Source organism: Pongo abelii, chromosome 18, assembly GCF_028885655.2.
Source record: "Pongo abelii isolate AG06213 chromosome 18, NHGRI_mPonAbe1-v2.0_pri, whole genome shotgun sequence".
In the NCBI taxonomy this organism is placed as follows: domain Eukaryota; kingdom Metazoa; phylum Chordata; class Mammalia; order Primates; family Hominidae; genus Pongo; species Pongo abelii.
This window is the reverse complement of record NC_072003.2, coordinates 46337848-46358343: the sequence shown is the minus strand read 5'-3', so window position 1 is coordinate 46358343 and position 20496 is coordinate 46337848. Positions and strand designations below refer to the sequence as shown.

At 40.6% G+C, this 20496-nt stretch overlaps 2 protein-coding genes and 1 long non-coding RNA gene across 8 annotated transcripts in view; 2 read left to right on the top strand and 1 right to left on the bottom strand.

Moving 5' to 3' along the window:
- ITFG1 (integrin alpha FG-GAP repeat containing 1) overlaps positions 1 to 6638 on the top strand; it is a 300856-nt gene extending 294218 nt beyond the window's left edge. The window contains 2 exon segments of the mRNA NM_001132452.2: positions 2041 to 2158; positions 5256 to 6638. Of these exon segments, the coding sequence (NP_001125924.1) occupies positions 2041 to 2158; positions 5256 to 5315 (178 nt within the window). The 3' untranslated portion in view covers positions 5316 to 6638.
- Positions 1 to 18401, bottom strand: part of LOC103892662 (uncharacterized) — a 38218-nt gene extending 19817 nt beyond the window's left edge. The window contains exons 1-2 of the long non-coding RNA XR_010137760.1: positions 17962 to 18401; positions 3438 to 3487 (exon numbers count right to left, since the gene is read on the bottom strand). This is a non-coding gene — a long non-coding RNA (uncharacterized LOC103892662). The remainder of the gene's footprint in view (positions 1 to 3437; positions 3488 to 17961) is intronic.
- A 359-nt stretch (positions 18402 to 18760) lies between these two features.
- Positions 18761 to 20496, top strand: part of NETO2 (neuropilin and tolloid like 2) — a 59760-nt gene continuing 58024 nt past the window's right edge. For 5 of the 6 annotated variants that reach the window (XM_024234008.3, XM_063717286.1, XM_024234006.3 and 2 more), the window contains exon 1: positions 18761 to 18900. In XM_024234008.3, the coding sequence (XP_024089776.1) occupies positions 18867 to 18900 (34 nt within the window). In that variant the 5' untranslated portion in view covers positions 18761 to 18866. Of the gene's footprint in view, positions 18901 to 18980; positions 19310 to 20496 lie in introns of those variants that run through there. The other variant, XM_054533857.2, reaches the window with a different exon arrangement.

The window sequence follows — 20496 nt, the reverse complement described above, 5'->3', positions numbered from 1 at the left end:
TATCAATATGAGAAAATAACCAAAGAGAAATGGTGAATTTATCTATGAATATGTAACCAGTGGGGTCCCCTGCTTGTTACATTCCCTCTGAAAATACCAGCTTCCTCATTCTTTATTAAACATCTCGATCGAATGTACTGATTGCCAAAACCAGCTTATGCCATCTCATGAGCTGACTCTGTGCATCTCTATTCAGTGAAGTCACACTGAAATCAGTTATGGTGGGAGAATCTACTCCATGAAAATTGGCAAGTACCATAAACAAGGCTTCCCCAACCCCTGTCTACCTCAGAGCCAGCTTGCCAGCATACCAGCAGATGCATTTTATGGTAGATTAATGGGCTTTAGAACCAAACTGCTTAAGAAAATAAGCTTTATCGCAGCCTTATGCTTGGAATAAGATGACATCATTGAAACAGTTATAGTCCTGGTTCAGATGTTTTTGAATGAGCCTGTATTGTGTGTTTGTGTTAGTTTTCTATAGATGAAATTTACAGTAAAACTAGAAAATCTGGACCATGAGTAGGAAACTATATAAAGTACGGTACTTCTATACAGCTCAGTAGCATGACTTTTTTTCACTGCCACGGACATAGAACAGTCTCTTAAGATGGAGTGGTAAGCAAAAAACAATAACAACAACAACAAACAAAAGAAGCAACAGCGAAATGTAGAAGAGTATGTATAATAAGTAGCCATTGTGATTTAAAAAGAAGCCATCTACACATACATGTTCATACATGTATAAAATATCTCTGAAAGGATATGCAGGAAACTGGTAAGAGTGACTGCCTCTGAGGAGAAAACTGAGGATTGACTTTTGTCTTTTTTTTTTTTTTACCAAAACACTTACATTCCTGATTTGCTAAAAATCTATTTTAAAATTAGAACTACCAAAAACATCTCATAAAATAACTGTTTTCTTAAGTATGAGTACAACACTAAGAGTAGCTTTCAACTAATTAACAGTATTTGTTTTCTTAAGGTTTACTTACTCTTCTGAATTTCCAGAAAATTATACCATAGCTTTTTTCCATAATCTCAACATTTTTCATGTTTCTCTTACTCTTTCCAAAGAAATGTTCTTTTCAAATTTATGTACATAATAAAAACCAAATTGATTTTAGTTTTTGAGGTGTATTTTGAGGTTACTGACTAGAAGCTAACTTATGGATCAATAAATTTTAATTATCCCAGAATAAATCAATAGCTACTTGCTATTTACCAGAAGTCTTACCTTTATTAAACTTTTAAAATAAAAATATAGCCATTACCTATTTCTAGGGAGAACAAAAAGTTATGTGTATATAACAACATGCAGAGTTGGTGATACAGTCCTTAGTTTTAGGCTTTCAGGGTGTGCAAATGCTATATTACATGGACTGTTTCAGAAGGAAAGAACTAGTTCTATTTACTAAAGACCTCTAGTCTGTATATTGCCATCAACAGTGAGGGACTAAAGATGATTTTGTAAGTGATCTGAACCTAAAAGTCATTGTAGTAATGTAAACATTCCAACATGATACAAAAATTATAGAAGATTTGCACAAGCCATCAACATTTATGTTGTAGTTGGTCATATTATATATGTGACACAGGTCAAAAATAAGATGATACAGAAGACTTCTAGGATCATGTGACTACCTTGCTTTAGAGTTCAGGTTTTCAAATTAAGCAGGTAAATCAAGATGTAAAAAAGATGTCTATGACTGTCCAAAGTACCCTTGGATATGTTTACCTAAAAATAATTCTCATAGGATCAAACTTGGAAAATGAAAAATATTGAAATATCTCATCAAAAATTCTATTTCAGTTGTCTAGGTAAAATATAAACCGCAGAATCATCAATATTCTCAGCACTATCTGATTTTTAATTGCTTTTGTTTTATTTGTAATGGACTGATGAATGAATGGTTTAATGAATACACTGACAGTTTAATTAATAAGCTTTGCTTATTAATTTTGCTTTGGGGTCTCAATATAACTTTGTTACTTTTAAGTAAAATTTGTAATTTTAATTTGTTCTGTTTTTATCTACAGTTGGAGTGCCAAACTGTATCTTACACCAAGTAACATTGTTCTGCTTACTGCTATAGCTCTCATCGGTGTCTGTGTTTTCATCTTGGCAATAATTGGCATTTTACATTGGCAGGAAAAGGTTTGTTCATTTAAATGAAGCATTAACTTTGGTTAATTTATTCTAGTAATACATACATTGCTCTTTAAAAACACTATATTTATTTTAAACTTTTTTCATATGACTAGAATTTCATCATTTTTCAAGTTCTGTTCAAAGCATCATTTTATTGATGATAATTTCTTTTATCCCTGGAAGTTACTAATGTCTCCTATCAATTCATACAAATCACAAGAGATGTCTACTTTAAAAGTTTGATGCAGTACAGTAGTAATAAAGTGATCATCCAGAAATCAAAAGGCATTTAGAAACAATTTCATAATGACCTGAAAAATAATAATGATTTTTAAAAATGAACGTGTGTTCAGTATCTACTGATAAAGCCATGGACATTCTTTGGCTAGGATTATCAGCTATCTCTTTGAAAAGAATTAGAGTAAAAAGAGGTTAAATTATTTTCTTGAGGTTTAGGTGGAAGGTAACAACTAAAGCAATAAACAGCCAGGCACAGTGGCTCATGCCTGTAATCCCAGCACTTTGGGAGGCCAAGGTGGACAGATTGCTGGAGCTCAGGAGTTCGAGACCATCCTGGGCAACATGGTGAAACCTCGTCTCTACAAAATACACAAAAATTAGCCGGGCACCATGATGCAAGCCTGTAATCTCAGCTACTCAGGAGGCTGAGGTGGGAGAATCACCTGAACCCAGAAAGTTGAGGGTACAGTGAGCTGTGATTGCACCACTTCACTCCAGCCTGAGCAAAAGGAGTGAGACCCTGTCTCAAAAAAGAAAAAAGCCATAAACATCTTTTTCATCTATTAAGTATTCTTTGCATTAAACTGATTTCTGTTCTTTAGTATAATACTCTAAATAATAATTGAAAACAAAACTCCCAAATATGTAAAAGATTTTTATGCAATGTTTATGTGAAGAAAAAAGAGGCTATCACTGTAAATTAGCAGTTTAGATATATGTGAAAAATCTAGTTTCTATTTGTATATGGGTTCCAATCAATGCCCTCAAAAAAGGGCTTCTTTGTGGCCCCAAAGAAAGGTGTTTTTCTTTTTTTGCACCTACACTCCGGATTGACATGCCATCATAATAATATTTTGCTAGAATTACCGTCTTTGTTCTTTTAACGTATGAAAAAGAGAACATATTAGTTGTTCTATAAATGCTCATAGGTTTGTCACTTTTAAAAAATCACTCCTTTACATATCAAAAACAGTAACATGAAGTTACATATTCAATTAACCTTAAGATTGAACTTAAGAGTAAGATCAAGGACAACCATACATACTTTGTCCGGAAGTATCAGAATATCATCTGAAAGATTCCATAGTTCTTGACCTGTGAAGCAAAGGAAATTAATTTCATTAATTCCTCAGTAGATCTGATTACAGCATAAACATTGTGTGCTTATAACAATAATTATGCAGTGGCCAAAAATTAAAGTTTTAAGTACAAGTATATATTTGACCATGTATATACTGTATCTCCTGTAGCACTGTGGTATCTCAAAGAGGCAGAACCTCTTTAACCACTTTTTCACTTAAGCAGGCTGGCCCCTTCAACCATTTTCTCAATGCAGGCTTTCCCCAGTGTCTGCCCCGGCCCTCTTCTTTCCACACTTTGCCTGCCAATTTCATCTAAAATCATGGCTTCAGATATCCCCAGCTCTCATCTCTAAAGGTCCTTCCCCATTTCCAACTGCCACCATGATAGCTCAACCTAGATGACTTACAGCACCTCAAAACCAGCATTCTAAAGCTTCATCTCTCTTACTTAACCTACAAGATTTCATCACTTGCCTATGGACTCTGCCTCTGTAAGAAGTTCTACAGCTGACTCCACTTCTACATTCCTACTGCACTGCTTAACCCAGCCCCTTCTTACGTCCTACTTGGTGTCTTTCTTTCCGTTCTCTCCCCTTTCCATTCTCTCCCCTTTCCATTCCATTTAGCACACTGCTGCCAGTGATTCATTCTGTTTAGCCTTCATCATGTCATTCCCCTACTGAAAAAGCTCTAGTGAATATCCATTGCCTTTTATGTATAAAATCCTTGGCCTGGCCTGCATATGACTTCCATGTGACTCCACAGTCTTATTTTTTACCAGTTCCTTTCACATATCCGTGCTCCTTCCAGCCTTCTCATGATTGTTCATGTTGTAACCCCAGCTTGGAGTGAATACCACTCTCCCCATTTCCATGTTTTCAAATGCTTTCCATGTCTTTTCAAAGCTTTCTCTTCCCTCAACCGGATCAAGAAGTAGTCTCTTAGACTTGCTAACATTTTTCACTTTTTATCTTGAACTACAGTTATACAATATGTTTTGCATTTGTCTTTTTGGAGAACAAGATACAAAACTGAGGTTTTTTTAATATTAAAATACCAAACACAGTATTGGTATTGGGAATATTGGAAGCAAAGGGCCAATGAATATCTGCTAAATTGACAAGTTAATGAAAAAATAATTAGTACATTAGTACTCTGTCACCCAGGCTGGAGTGCAGTGGTGCAATCTTGACTCACTGCGACTTCCACTCCTGGGTTCAAGCGATTCTCCTGCCTTAGCCTCCCAAGAAGCTGGGATTTTTTTTACAGGTGCCCACCACCACACCCAGCTAATTTTTGTATTTTTTTGGTAGAGACGGGGTCTCACCATGTTGGCCAGGCTGGTCTCGAATTCCTCACCTCAAGTTATCTGCCCTCCTTGGCCTCCCAAAATGCTGGGATTACAGGCATGAGCCACCACCACACCCAGCCATTAGATTTGTTTGTTAACATCAGTGTTAAAAATGAGAGAAAAATGCAATCATTGATTCATCCTTATAGAATCTAATGCTTATTCCTATTTTCAAGTAGATAATAAATGATAAGAAGCTAAGTATTTAAGGACCCTAAGTATTTAATGTGCCTTAAGTATTCAAGTATTTATTGTTTTTAAAATAGCTACTATAAACTACAAAAATACTAGGATTATTGAATTATGAAATCATATCTATTATCTGCTAATTGCTGGAGACTTTTAAAAATGAATCACTGTGTATTTCAGAAATGAGTCTTTTCATAACATTTTTCTACCATTTACAAACGAGTCTAAAATTCTTTTTCAGAAAGCAGATGATAGAGAAAAACGACAAGAAGCCCACCGGTTTCATTTTGATGCTATGTGACTTGCCTTTAATATTACATAATGGAATGGCTGTTCACTTGATTAGTTGAAACACAAATTCTGGCTTAAAAAAAATAGGGGAGATTAAATATTATTTATAAATGATGTATTCCATGGTAATTATTGGAAAGTATTCAAATAAATATGGTTTGAATATGTCACAAGGTCTTTTTTTTAAAGCACTTTGTATATAAAAATTTGGGTTCTCTATTCCGTAGTGCTGTACATTTTTGTTCCTTTGTGGAATGTGTTGCATGTACTCCAGTGTTTGTGTATTTATAACCTTATTAGTGTCATGATGATGGAAAAAGATATGTGTAAATAAAAATAATTAAATGAGCAGGAATTTTTGTGTCCACTTGACTTGGTCTTGCTTCTTATTCTGATGATGCAAATTATACTTTTGTGAATATATCACGGAGTCATTATGCATTCAGCTTCATCACAGCAGGTCAAGGGTCTCACTGATGGCATACAATATAGTGATCGGGTACTCTGACTTGGTAGCACAGTAAGACTTGCCTTAAACTCCTAATTCCACCACTTACAAAGTCATTGTTTGAACTTAGCTCTTGTTTAACCTCTGTAAGCCTCAGTTTTCTTGTTTATTCAGTGGGGCTAATAATACTCACTTGAGTTATTGTAAACATTAAATGGGATGATGTATGTGAAGTGCTTAGCTTGGTGCCTCGCACAAAGTGGTCAATATGTGGTAGTTGTCATTATTAATATTTTAGATGATCTTATTAGACTTACACATCTAATTATAGAAATATACAGACTTGATAGAATTTTATTTTCAGGCATGAAGAAATATTCTTTGGAAAAGCTAAATTTTTGGTGATTGACATAGAGATTTACTTGCTCATATTAACTAAAAATTATAGTACTCTCCAAGAATTAATGTGTCCTAAAAATTTTCCTCCGAAAATTTATCCTTATCATGTGATAATGAAGAACATTTGATTTCTTGAAAGGAAACTGCTGTAGGCAGCATCTGGGAATGCAAATCTTCAATCACATTTCTATTCTCAAACGCTTGGAGAAGTCTATAATTTACATTCAGACTTCAATGCAAATTTTGTATTGTGAACTTCACATTTCCAAAAAGTTACTTTAAAAAGACTTTAAGACTGAGAAAAAAAGTTTATCAATGCTAGTAATTTTCTAATATGCATATGGACATGTGATGCCTATAAAACACAAAAATTTCTCTGAAAACAATTTTGTTCTTATTTTTTTCTTTACAGTTCACTGAGATTGGCATGTGTTTTTACTTTGTATCTAAGCATGTTAACATGTCTTCTTAATAAATATTCCTTATTGAAACAAAGTATTTCAGTGAGTTTTTAAATAATTATTTTAGAGCATGAAGAGACCTTAGAGCTTATGAAAGCATTTATCTGGACTGGAAGACCAGGGTAAGGTGACTTGCCCACTGCTTCTCTGTGGGTCAGGGGCAAGATAGGATTCTCCTGACTGTAATACTCAGTTAAATTCACTAGTTATCAACCCACAGCACTGTCCCAGGCACTATGTGACACTTTCTCAAAGATAATTGGGATCATTATTGATATAGTCTGAGTCTTCAAACTCATGTGAGTCAGAGTTTACAAGACAAATAAAATGTTAATGACAATTAAAACTACAATCAGTGATATTAATACTGCTTCTGTATTTCCAAATGCAACTTTAATATCATTTATTAAGGGACAGCAAGTAAAAAATGTATCACAACATTGAGAATCACTAACAAAAACCTTGGTTTTGATTTTGAATATTGCAGTGGAAAGAGAACAAGGCTTTGAAGTCAGACCAGTCTGGATTCAGGGCCCAACTCTCTGATTTCATGACTCTGAATCAGTCACTTCTTTGAACTTTGGTTTCTTCATCTGTAAAACAAAGGTAATGAGTGATACCTACCTTCAAGGACTGCTCTGAGTCTGAAATGGCAGTTTGTACATAGAAGATGCTTGATAAGTGCTGTTTTTCTTCCTTCCCATTTCCCATGACAGTGACAAACTAACAGTTATTTTCTGAGATTTCTTTCCCACTGACTATATGTTAGTGTTATCCATCTTTGGGGAGCTAGGAAGAGTAATTAAGAATTCATAATCATTTTGAAGATACTGTAAATATGTTAATACACCATTTATTTGAACTAGCTCTTTACATTTCCCCATCCTTGCAAGTAGCTAGAACACCTCATAAAAAGAAACAAAAACTTAAATCGTGTCCAGCAGACCTCAATGGTATACCTGGGATTGATCTAGGATACTTAAGGGCTTACTCCTCAGGATAAAGGTGAATTAAAACCAGCCCTTGTGATTACCTGCACCTGACCAGTTATTTTAAAAGGCTAATTAAATAGATAGTAGATTAGGGAGTGCTTTTGATCCACAACTGTACAAGGGAAAGGAAGGAAACAAAATTAGGCAGAAAAATCGAACTGTGATGCATTCTCAATGGAATGCCTCATACAACCCTACATCGAGTTCTGAGATAGGATGACCTTTCCTATCTCCTAACCTGTCCCAAGTTAGAATATGAAGGCTGGGCCTTTACATTCCCACATTCATCAGTTATAGGGCACAGGCTGCCCCAAAGGCCTCTAACAAGAAAAGGAAAACTGGTACAAATAACCAGTATCAAAAATGAAAAGGGTATAACTACAGATAATCTATTTATTAAAACTAGGAAGACTGAGAATAACTTTATACCAATGTGCCGAGACCAGCTCAGTCGGGGAGACCCTAACCCAGCGGCGCTAAAGGAACTAAAGACACACACAGAAATATAGAGGTGTGAAGTGGGAAATCAGGGGTCTCACAGCCTTCAGAGCTGAGAGCCCCAACAGAGATTTATCCACGTATTTATTAACAGCAAGCCAGTCATTAGCATTGTTTCTATAGATACTAGATTAACTAAAAGTATCCCTTATGGGAAACGGGATTAACTAAAAGTCTCCCTTATGGGAAACAAAGGGATGGGTTTGGCTAGTTATCTGCAGCAGGAACATGTCCTGAAGGCACAGATCGCTCATGCTATTGTTTGTGGTTTAAGAACGCCTTTAAGCAGTTTTCCTCCCTGAGTGGGCCAGTTGTTTCTTGCCTACATTCTGGTAAACCCACAGCCTACCAGTGTGGGCGTTATGGCCATCATGAACATGTCACAGTGCTGCAGAGATTTTGTTTATGGCCAGTTTTGGGGCCAGTATATGGGCAGATTTTGGGGGGCCTGTTCCCAACACCAATGTATCTGAAAGTTTATACAAAATGGACCAATTCCTAGGAAAATATCACCAAAACATACTCAAAAAGAAATAAAACCCTAAATATTCCTTCTGGTGGATGCTGTGGTGTAGTGTCCAGATCCGGCATCAAGAATAAAGGACTTATTATCCTAATTTCTGGGAGTGTCATCACTGTTCATCTGCCAGCCTCATCTGGAGAGCAGACTCACCCAAGATCAGTCCCCTCTTCTTAACATAAAAATCCTAAGTGTTCATAAACTAAAAAGTAAAAACCGACAGACCTGTAAGGAGAAACAGACAAACTAACGATTTAAGTGGGAGACATCAACACTTTTCTACAGTAACTGAAGGAAAAAGTAGGCAGGAAATCAGAAAGCTTAGAGCTGACCTGAAAAGCACTCAGTCAATCTAACCTAATGTATATTTACACAACACTCTAACCAACAGCAGCAAAATAGTCTTTTTCAGAGCACATGGAACACTTACCAAGATAGACCATATTCTGGGCCATAAAACAAGTCCTACCAAATCTAAAAGAATAGAAATCATACAAAGTAGATTATCAGACTATAATAGAATTGAACTAGGGAGATCCATGGAAAATACCCAGATATTTTAAATAACCATAGGGTCAAAGAGGAAGTCTCAAAGGAAATTTTAAAATATTTTGAGCCAAATGAAAAATACAACATAACAAAATTTGTAGGAGGTAGTCAGTGCTGGGGGGTGGTATTTATAACATTAAGTGCACATATTAACAAAGAAGAAAGGTGATGAAAGAAACCAAGGAAGACTTCAATGGAAAGACAGTGTGTTCATGGATTAGGAGATGCCAATACTCCCCAAAGTGATCTGTACATTTCACACCATCCCTATCAAAATCCTAGCAGTGTGTTTTTGTGGACATGGACAGGATTTTGTGCAACTTATATGAAAGAGAAAATAAACTACACTAGTTTCAAACAATGTTGAAAAAGAAGACAAAGTTGAAGAAACCAAACTATGTGACTTTAAAACTTATAAAGCTTGAGTAATAAAGATAGTGTGGTATTGACAAAGAGAGACACATAGACCAATGGAATAAAATTGAGTCCAGGAATAAACACACAAATATAGACATTTGATGTTTGACAAAGATGTAAAAGTTACTAAGTGGAAGACAGTCTTTTCAACAAATAGTGTCAGAACAATTGTTCATCTGTATTTGCCATAAATACGAAGGGCAAAGGAGAAAAAAAGAACCTTGATCTAAACCTCACACCTTACACAAAAACTAACTCAAAGTGGGTCATAAATTTAAATATAAAATGTAAAACTATAAAACTTTAAAAGAACACATAGAATGTCTTCATAGACTAGGGGTAAGCAGAGTTCTTAGAAATGACACCAAAGTTATGATTCTTTTTAAAAACTGATAAATGTGACTTCATCTAAATTAAAAATGTTTGCTTTGACAAAGACACTTCCAAGAGAATGGACAAGCTATATATGCAAAGACAAAAAAATTTTTTTTTGAGATGGAGTCTTGCTCTGTCACCCAGGCTGGAGTGCAGTGGTGTGATCTCAGCTCACTGCAGCCTCCGCCTCCCAGGTTCAAGCAATTCTCCTGCCTCAGCCTCCCAAGTAGCTGGGACTACAGGTGTGCAACACCACGCCTGGCTAATTTTTGTGTTTTTAGTAGAGATGGGGTTTCACCATGTTGGTCAGGTTGGTCTCGAACTGCTGACCTCAAGTGATCCACCCGCTTCAGCCTCCTAAAGGGCTGGGATTATAGGCATAAGCCACCGTGCCCAGCCAAGAAAATATTTTCAAATCACATATCCAACAACAGACTTGTATCCTGAATCTATAAAGAACTCTCAAAACTCAACAATACAAAAACTCAAGATGACACCTAAGGAAGCTCCTGCCTCTCCCAAAGCTGAAACCAAAGCAAAAGCTTTGAAGGCCAAGAAGGCAGTGCTGGAAAGCATCCACAGCCACACACAAAAAGGAGTATCTGCACTTCACCCACCTTCCAGCACCCCAAAACACTACAGCTCTAGAGACAACCCAGATGTCGTCAGAAGAGTGCCCCCAGGAGAAATGAGCTTGACCACTCTGCCTGATTCCCCCTGACCATTGAGTGTGCCATGAAGAAGACAGAAGATAACGACACACTTGAGGTCACTGTGGATGGCAAAGCCAACAAGCACCAGAGCAAACAGGATGTGGGGAAGCTCTGTAACACTGATGTGGCCTGATCAATCAGGCCCAATGGAGAGAAGGCATGTGTTTGACTGGCTCCTGCTTATGATGCTTTAGATGTTGCCAACAAAATTGGAATCATCTAAACTGAGTCCAGCTGGCTAATTCTAAATAGACATCGTTTCACCAGTAAAAATAAAAAACAATTTGAGTGGGCAATAATTTGAGGATACTTCACTAAAGAGGATATATGGGTAGCAAACAAGCATATGAAAAGATGTTCAACCGGATAAGCCATTAGGGAAATGAATACTAAAACTATGAAGAGATACCACTACATAGCTATCATGAATAAAGAATGCTTTCATGGACAAAACAAAGAATACTGACAATTCAAAGTGCTAATGTGGATGAGGAAAAACTAGAATTTTCATATATTGCTGGTGGGGATGCAAAATAGGAAAGACACTCTAGAGAACAGTTTGGCACTTTATAAAATCAATTGCATTTTTATATGCCAGCATGAACAATTATAAAATGGGATTTAAAAACAGGTAACATTTATAACAGCATCAAAAAAGTCAAGTACCTAGGAATCAATGTAACACAAGATGCAGCATACATCTCTGTCTGGTAAATTATAAAACTTTTCTGAGAAACACTAAGGAAATTTTCAATAAATGCACATCTGTACCACGTTAATGGACAGGAAGACTCAAAATTGTAAAGATGTCAAAGCCCTCCCAACTCCACTCATCCCAACGGGGTGTTGTGTTGCTGAGCTTGCTAAGAGGTTTCTAAAATGTACACGGAAATATAAAAGACCAAGAACAGCCAAGAAATCTTGAAAAAGAATAAGGACCTGCTCTACCAGGTAACAAAATAATAAAGTTAGGGTGATTAGGCCAGGCATGGTGGCTCACACCTGTAATCCCAGCACTTTGGGAGGCCGAGGCGGGTGGATCATCTGAGTTCGAGACCAGCCTGGCCAACATGGTGAAACCCTGTCTCCACTAACAATACAAAAATTAGCCGGGCATCATGGCGCAAGCCTGTAATCCCAAGTACTCGGGAGGCTTGAGGCAGGAGAATTGCTTGAACCCAAGAGGCAGAGGTTGCAGTGAGCCAAATCATGCCATTGCACTCCAGCCTGGACAACAAGAGTGAAACTCTGTCTCAAAAAAAAAAAAAAAAAAAAGTTAGGGTGATTAACAGAGTGTGGTATTGGTGAAGAGATAGACAGACCAATGGAACATATTAGGGAGTGCAGAGAAAGACTCATACACATGGAAGTTTGATTCAGGAAGGAGGTAACACCACAGAGCAGAGGAATATGAACGGCCTTTTAACAATAAGCTGAGACAATTCATTAACTAAAAGATAACTGCACTCCCATCACACAGAAAAATCAATTCCAGGTGGATTGAAGGTGAAATGTGAATGCAAATTTATAAGCTTCTAGTACTTAATTTAATAACTTCATGATACTAGAGTGAGGGTGGGTTTCCTATTCAAGTCATTAAAAAAACACTATAAAGGAAATTTCTGATATATTGAAGTGTATTAAAATTAGTAACTCTGTCCACAAGAACTATACGAAGTTCGAAAGTGTGAAGAGATAAGTCACCAAATGAAAGAAGATATTTTCAACAAATAAAAATGACTGTATTCAAAATCTAGAAATCCTACAAAATTATTTAGAAAGAAAAAGACAGCTCAATAAAAAATTGAGCAAAATGATTGACAGAAAGTATTAACTACTGACCATAACCAAATGTTGGTATGGATGTGGTGCAACAAAAGTCTGATACACTCTTAGTGGGACATAAGTTTAAAAAAAAAAAAAAGTAAAAGCAGTGGTTGGTTTTATTTGGAGTAGAAGATATGCATACTCTAAATCTACATATCACGTCTACTCTTAAGAAATTCTCACACATGTGCACCAGGCTATAGGTATAAAAATATTCATAGCAACTATGTTCATAATGGCCAAAATCTAGAAACTGCCTAAATATCCATCTACATGGATTTCTATACAATGAAATACTATACAGCCGTGACATTTCATGAACTACACTTGCACACACCACATGGATTAATCTCACAAAGTTAAGCCAAAAAGCAAAACACAAAAGCATACACACATCATGATCCACTCATACATATAAAGTTCAAAAACAAGAAAAAAACTATATTGTTTAAGGATATATTTATTTAAAAAACTACAAAGAAAAGGTAGGAAATAACAAAAGTCGGAATAGTGATAAACTCTAGGGAATTGGGAGATTATGGCCAGGCAAAGGCATATGGAGGACTTTAGTATGTAAGTGATGTTTCATTTCTTGATTTGGGTAGTATTTTCATGACCCTTCACTTTATTAAACTGTACATACATATTTGTTTAAGGTGCTTTTCTAAGTATGGATTATATTTCACAATTTTAAAAAAAATCTTATAAAACTTTCCCAAAGATCCCTTTGTAGATCATATATCTAAAAACAGAAGTTTCATTACAAGTCTTAGATTACATATTTTATGGCACAAAATAGATTTAATAGTACAGTAATTTAGATATACCTTTCTCACAAATATAAGAATTAAATAACACTGACATATAGTTGAATAGATGCATTCCAGTCATGTTTGTTTTAAACAGCGTAAGAATATAAGCCAGCACAGATATTCACAGTCCATTAAGCCCTTGAGTTGAATTTATAAGAAATTTTTATTATTTAACAAACATTACCAAATAACTGTATCAAGAATTTACACTTATGGTTTCATACTGCACCAATAAACTAGCATTTGTTTCAGCTTTTAGTAAATAGTTTTTTGGAGGGGGGGATGTTGATTTTAATGAAAGAACACCAGGTTAGAAAGTAAGTAGGTTTAAGCAAACACATCTCTTTTCAACATGGGATTTTGGTTTTAAAGAAAAAAAAGATGCCATATATGTTAGTAACTTTATTCTAAGAAATATACAGTCATATGTCACTTAACGATAGACATACATTCTAAGAAATGCGTCACTGTGCAAACTTCATAGAGTGTCCTTACACAAACCTAGATGGTGTAGCCTATTACACACCTAGGCTCTACAGTTTATTGTATTATTCCTATGCTACAAACCTGTACAGCAAGTGACTGTACTGAATAGTGTAGGCAATTACTGCCTACACACAATGGTAGGTATTTGAATATCTAATGATATCTAAACATAGAAAGGGCACAGTAAAAATATGGTATTATAATCTTATGGGACCACAGTTGTGTATGTGGTCCATCATCCACCAAAAGGTCATTATGCAGCACATGACTAAAATAAGGGCATTTCTTAGTTTTTCACAATCAAAGGAAAGTAACTAATGACCAGAAATTTTCTTGACAATTTGAAATTTTCCTGGTAAAGATGAAATATTTTATATTAATAGGAAGCAATATTTCTTAAAAGCGTTCTTTGTTTAAAATTATGCTAACCAGAAATTTAGAAGTTTAGGGGACAGTGTTACTGAAAGAACTCTTTGACTCCCTGACAGCTCTTCTTCAATATCAATAACACAGGAATGATTGTGGCTCATGCATTTTATGGGCTGAACTGTGTTTCCCACAAATTCACATGTCGAAGCCCTATCCCTCTATATAACTTTTTGGAGACAGGGCCTTTAAGGAAATAGTTAAGGTTAAATGAGGTCAGAAGGGTTGGACCCTAATCCAATAGGACTGGTGTCCTTATTAGAAGAGGAAGAGACAAGGGGTGCGCACAGAAAGAGTAAAAGGCCGCTGAAGACACAGTGAGAACGTGACAGTCCGCAAGCCAGGAGAGAGGCCTCAGCAGAAACTAGCCTCTAGAACTGTGAGAAAACACATTTCTACACTATAAGCCACCCAGTCTATAGCTACACTGTAATTCTGCCATGGCAGCCTGAGCAGACTAACAGAATGCACTTTTTAAAAATTACAATTTTCCTCTTTTCCTTCCCTAAAAAAAACCCTACAGTTGTGTAATAAACACTGAAATCTTCATATACTGAGAACCCACCTGATTGTTTTTCACTAAATGTCACCATTGCTATAGCCATATTTGCACCCTATAAAGATCCATATTATATTTTACTACAAATAGAGTTTCTGCACATAAAAGTTTGGTTCTTTTTAAATTCCTCTACCTTCCTTAGTTATAATCTCTGTATTGGCTGGTTCAGCCTGCCACAACAAAATACCGTAGACTGGGTAGCTGAAACAACAGACATACTTCCTCACAGTTCTGGAGGCTAAAGTCCTAGATCAAGGCAGGAGCCAATTCAGTTTGTGATGAGGATGCTCTTCCTGGCTTGCAGATGACTGCCTTCTTGCTGTGTCCTCACATGGCCTTTCCTGGTGCCTGTGCATGAAGAGACAGCAGGCTCTCTGATATCTCTTCCCATCAGGACACTATTTCTTTCAGATCAGGGACCCACCCATACGGCCTCATTTAACCTTAATCACTTCCCTCGAGGCCCTCCTCTTCAAATACAGCCACACTGTAGGTTAGGGCTTCAACATATGAACTAGGAGGGGACACAGACAGTAAGTAACAATCTCCAAATGCAACAACCTGCTTTCCTTGGCTGTCATGTAATAAAATGTTAACACTCCCAAACAATAGCAAAACAGAGACACAACAAAAATTTGTTAAGTGTATAAACATTGACAATAAAATGCTTCCTTTTAAAAAATGGTTCATTCAGCCGGGCGTGGTGGCTCACACCCGTAATCCCAGCACTTTGGGAGGCCGAGGCGGGCAGATTACCTGAGGTCGGGAGTTCGAGATCAGCCTGACCAACATGGTGAAACCCCGTTTCTCCTAAAAATACAAAAAAAAAAAATTAGCTGGACATAGTGGCAGGCGCCTGTAATCCCAGCTACTCAGGAAGCTGAGGCAGGAGAATCACTTGAACCCGGGAGGCAGAGGTTGCAGTGAGCCATTGCACTCCAGCCTGGGTGACAGAGTGAGACTCCGTCTCAAAAAAAAAACAAAAAACAAGGTTCATTCTAGTAACAAGTAAATGCCATGCAATACCATTCAAGTACTACATGGGACTTGGTCAGAGAAAACCCAATTCAAACTATACGAATGATTGTGAGGAGTTGGAGAGCGTGAATGGATGCCTGGGAGACTGGCAGGATGCAAGGAAAGCCGAGTCCTCAGTCACCTGGAAACTGCCAGGTAATCTGGGAACAGACTGGGTGCTACTGGGTGATCTTCCACGAAAATAATAATTCAAATACAGAACGCCCAAGTGAGAGACATGAAAACGCTTCCCTTTTGATTTGGCCACACAGTAGTCTCAGCTTTTGATATGTAGTCACAGGCTTTTGATATGGCCACACAGTAGTCTCAGCTATGATCTGTGCTTTCCTACATTCCTTGAAAAATCGACTGCAGACGATTCCACCAGCACATCTAAAAGACAGGTGTCTTAAAAGGGAGCCACAAAATGAACATTCCCAATTGGAATCTACTCCCAAGCCAACATTCTAGAGGAAAAAAGACTTTGTAGGTTTAATCAAAATAATACAAGTAAGAGCTTCTAAAGTAAACGTAGAAGTATTACAGATCTACTTTTGGAATTCTTGTGGTTGCTCTAATCTCTCCTTTTATTACAACCTCAACTGCCAGATGAATCTTCCCAGAACTCCATTACTGCACTATTAAAAGTAATCATTTACCTAACTAGCATTTGAGCACCTATCTCCATAATCAAAGCCCACCATGTCCAACCTCTTCTTTAATACCAAACACAACACTTGCCCCACGTTCCAGGCTCATCCTGCTCCCCGCCTGCTGAGCTCTTCTTCTGCCTCCTCTCCTCTCGCCACCCCAAGCATTTCCATGGTTTGTGTGTCACCTCCTTCAGGAAGCCTTCTCTGATGACATCACACACACATTTTTCCTTCAGTCAACAACTTCTCTTAATTTGAGAGCCCCTTATTTGAGAGCCCCTTCCTCTCAAATTTTTTTGGTTCACTGTTGTCTGTAACTTATACTTAATATTGTCTTCTTACTGTCCTATTCTACTAATATGCTACATTATTATTATTATTATTATTATTATTATTATTAGAGACGGAGTCTCGCTGTTGCCCAGGCTGGAGTGCAGTTCAAGGGATTCTCCTGCCTCAGCCTCCCTAGTAGCTGGGACTACAGGTGCATGCCACCACGCCCAGCTAATTTTTGTATTTTTAGTAGAGATGGGGTTTCACCATGTCGGCCAGGCTGGTCTCAAACCTCTGACCTCAGGTGACCCGCCTGCCTCAGCCTCCCAAAGTGCTGGGATTACATGCGTGAGCCACCTTTTTATATCCGTGGGAAAAAGTTCTTAAATGTTTTATTTCCTAATTGGTTCTCGTGTGCCATCTTAACTGTAGTAGGTGGTTACCTTTAGGAACCCAAACTTACCCATCTTTTATGCCCCCATTCATAGCACATGGCAAAGGGTGAAACACCTCGATATTAACTGGTGTTAAATATGTTTTTCCTTTGTAAATCCCATGAATTATTTATGCTTTTGTGCCTTTCTTGAAGGAATACAAAGAGAGAAGAGCTTAACACCTGAAAAATTTTTCAGTTGCCTGACATTGTCTTTAGCTACAATTGGTTAGACAAACATTTATAGAGTTCCTACTACACGCAGAGACGCATAAATATTCTATTATGGTAAGGCCTTGATCACGGTTGTTATCTCCAGCACCAATCATTGTCTTCTGCACATAATTAACACCCAATACGTATGTGTGGAGTGAAAAAAATGAATGCAGTCGGCCTGCCCGCAAGCAGCTGATATTTTAATAGTGTGAGGGTGAGGGAGATATAAAGGACGAACAAATAAATAAATGAGGAAGGTCATATCAGTGTGATAACCGCTATGGAGAAAATAAAGCAGGATCATGAATACCACCAACAGCCAGGCAGTTGTTGGCAGACCTGGAGACTCCCATCAACCAGCGTAGTGGTTAGCTGCTAGGAGGGCTGCCTCGGGGGAGGTGCACAGCCCTGCCGCTCATTCGCTACGTGACTCTGGACGAAGGGTTTCACCTTTCTGGCCTCGACTTTCCAATCCCCTAAAACCTACTTCATGAGGGGGAGTCTGAGGAGTTGGTACTGAAGTGCCTGTCAACCTGGCGGGCGCTAGGGAAATGCCGGCAGCGCCGCGCGTCGGGAACTCACCGGCGCGAAGGGCACGGAGAGCCTCGGGCTCCCTCTGCCGATGTCCGCGCTTCCCTGCCCGGGGTCGAGCAAGGCTGAGCTGGGCAAAGTTTTGACCTTGAATGGAGGTCTGGGGGACCAGGGGCCGGCGCCCCTCTCTGTCTGCTAGGGCTGGCGGAGACCGGGTAGGCGGGCGAGGGTGCGGGGCCGAGGTGGGCGGCGCTTCCCGGGCGCCTCCGTCAGACGGGAGGCCTCGAGGGCTCGGCCAACCGCCCCGGGCGCCCTGCGCGGCGGCTGGGCACGGGCCGGTCACTGCCCCGGCGCCGGCCTCTCGGACGAGGCCGCCGTGCAGCCACGGCGAGAGGCGCCCTCACGACCCCCGCGCCCAGCCGGCCCCCAATCCTAACGGCAGCCACGGGGGTAGCCACGCCGTCCCACGGCGCGAGGCCGCGGCGGGCGCGCGAGGCGCGGGGCGGCGCGGGGCGGCGCGGGGCGGGGCGGGGCGGGCACATGCGCACAGGCGGCGCAGCCGGCACGCGGCGCTCGCGCTCCCTGCTTAAATGAGCCTGGGCGCCCCGCGCTTGCCACTTCAGTGGATCCCGCGCTGGGGCCGCGGGCGAAGCTGCCCGCCGTTCCCGCGCCGCGCGCCCACACTCCTCGGCCCTCGGGCGGTCGATGGGACGGGGCGCCGCGGAGCAGGAGGCAGCGCCCGTCGGGGTGCTCGGGCCGCGCGGGAGCCCACTGGGGGGCTCGGGCATGGCGGGCCGCAGGACCTGAGCTCTGCCCCGCGGGGAGGCAGCTGCTGGCCGGCGATGGGGACGGAGTGGGGCCGCCGCCGCCGCCGCGCCGGGCCGTGAGCGCCTCGCCGCCGCCGCCGCCGCCGCCGCTACCTCAGCCCCTCGCGAAGCGCCGGGCAGCTCGGGAACATGGCCCTGGAGCGGCTCTGCTCGGTCCTCAAAGGTAAGGACCGGCGCTGGGGCCGCGGACGGCGCCCCCTGCGGGCCGAGACTGGCGCGCCGCCCTGCCCGCGCCCCTGCGTCCCTTACCCGCGCCCGGGACCCGACGCGCCTCTTTGTCTGGCCGGGCTCGCGGCTACTCGTGGCGGACCGCGGTGCGCGCACCCTGCCCGGCCCCACCGGCTCTCCGGGCGCGCCGCCTCCCACCCCTGCGAGTCCGGCCGACGTTCGCGGGGCGCGTGTGGGAAGGGGGATCGGGTCGGGAAGGCGGCCAGGAGGCCCCTGGGCCCAGCAGGGCCCTCCGGGCTGCGCCCTCGCGCCGCTTCCGTAGAATTACGCGCATCCCTTTGCAAAGTTGTGAGATTCCTGTCGTGGAGCGAAGGCCGGTCTTTCTCCAGATGTGATGGCAAAAAGTAATTCCACGAGAACAATAAAAGCCGCGGCCGTGACGTCGTGCAGCGGTTTTTGAATAGCCTCGCGGCGCCTGCACCTCGCGGCGGGGAACGGGGCCTGCCGGGCCGGCCGGGTCCCACCTGCTGCGGCCGCGGAGGCTGCGGCACCACTGCGGGCTCCGGGGGCGGCGCGCGGGCGCCGCGGACCCGGCTCGTCCCGGTCCCCGGGGAGCGCTGCTGCTCGGGCTGAGCTCGGGCGCTTCCCGGGACGCGGCGCTCCCCGGAACCGCGCTCCTCGCGCTCCGCCAGAGGTCTCAGAATTCCCCGCCGCTGGTGTTCGGTTCTTACTAATTTGTTGTACTGGGAATTAAAACAGTTGGCTTGCCAAGAGCACAGAGCTCTAAAATACACTCCACCCGCTTTGCATTTCCCAGGAGGTGGTAATTTAGATGAAAATTTTTATACATAGATAATTAGGATTGGGATACAAAGTTGCTCCTGAAACTCGGACTGAGTAAATCGTCTTTTCAATTTCCAGAGGGAAAACAGCACCACCACTCAGTAAAGGACTTCCCTTTTCCCCACTGCTGATTTAAATTGAAAGCTGACATGTTTGTAATGTCGTAACATGTTCTTTTTTTTTAAATTTTGAGGGTACAGCTGAGGCATTGTTAACGGTGTCATGTATAACTCAGCACTGTATCTTAATATTTACAGAGTGACGTTTTTCCTGCTCCCTAACACTTTTTTCAAATTTGTCTTATTAGAAAGTTCAGTGTAATTTTGCTTTTGATTTTAATTGGACACATTGTCTACTCTCCACATTTTCCTAAATTCGTAATTGAGATTTCAGTAATTCGAAACGTTTAACTACCCCACTGTAAACGTATCTACAGCTTGTACTAAGGTAACCTAGGACTTTCTAGCTGATGAATATTTCACAAACCGTAAATCCGTAGTGATTCCTTTATTACAATTGAAAACAACTCTGAAATTCATCCTGTAGTTTTCATATCTCTAACTCCTAGTTTTTACAGTCATTCCTGGGAGAGGAATGTTTTTACTCTTTCGTGATAAACCGTATGCACACTAGGATTTCTGATCGTGCTGCTTATCTGAATTTTCTGCCGTTGTCGGATTGCGCCCTCACTACGGTAAGGTTGTCAGCATGCTACTGACCGTGCATCCGAGAGCACCCCCGGATGAAG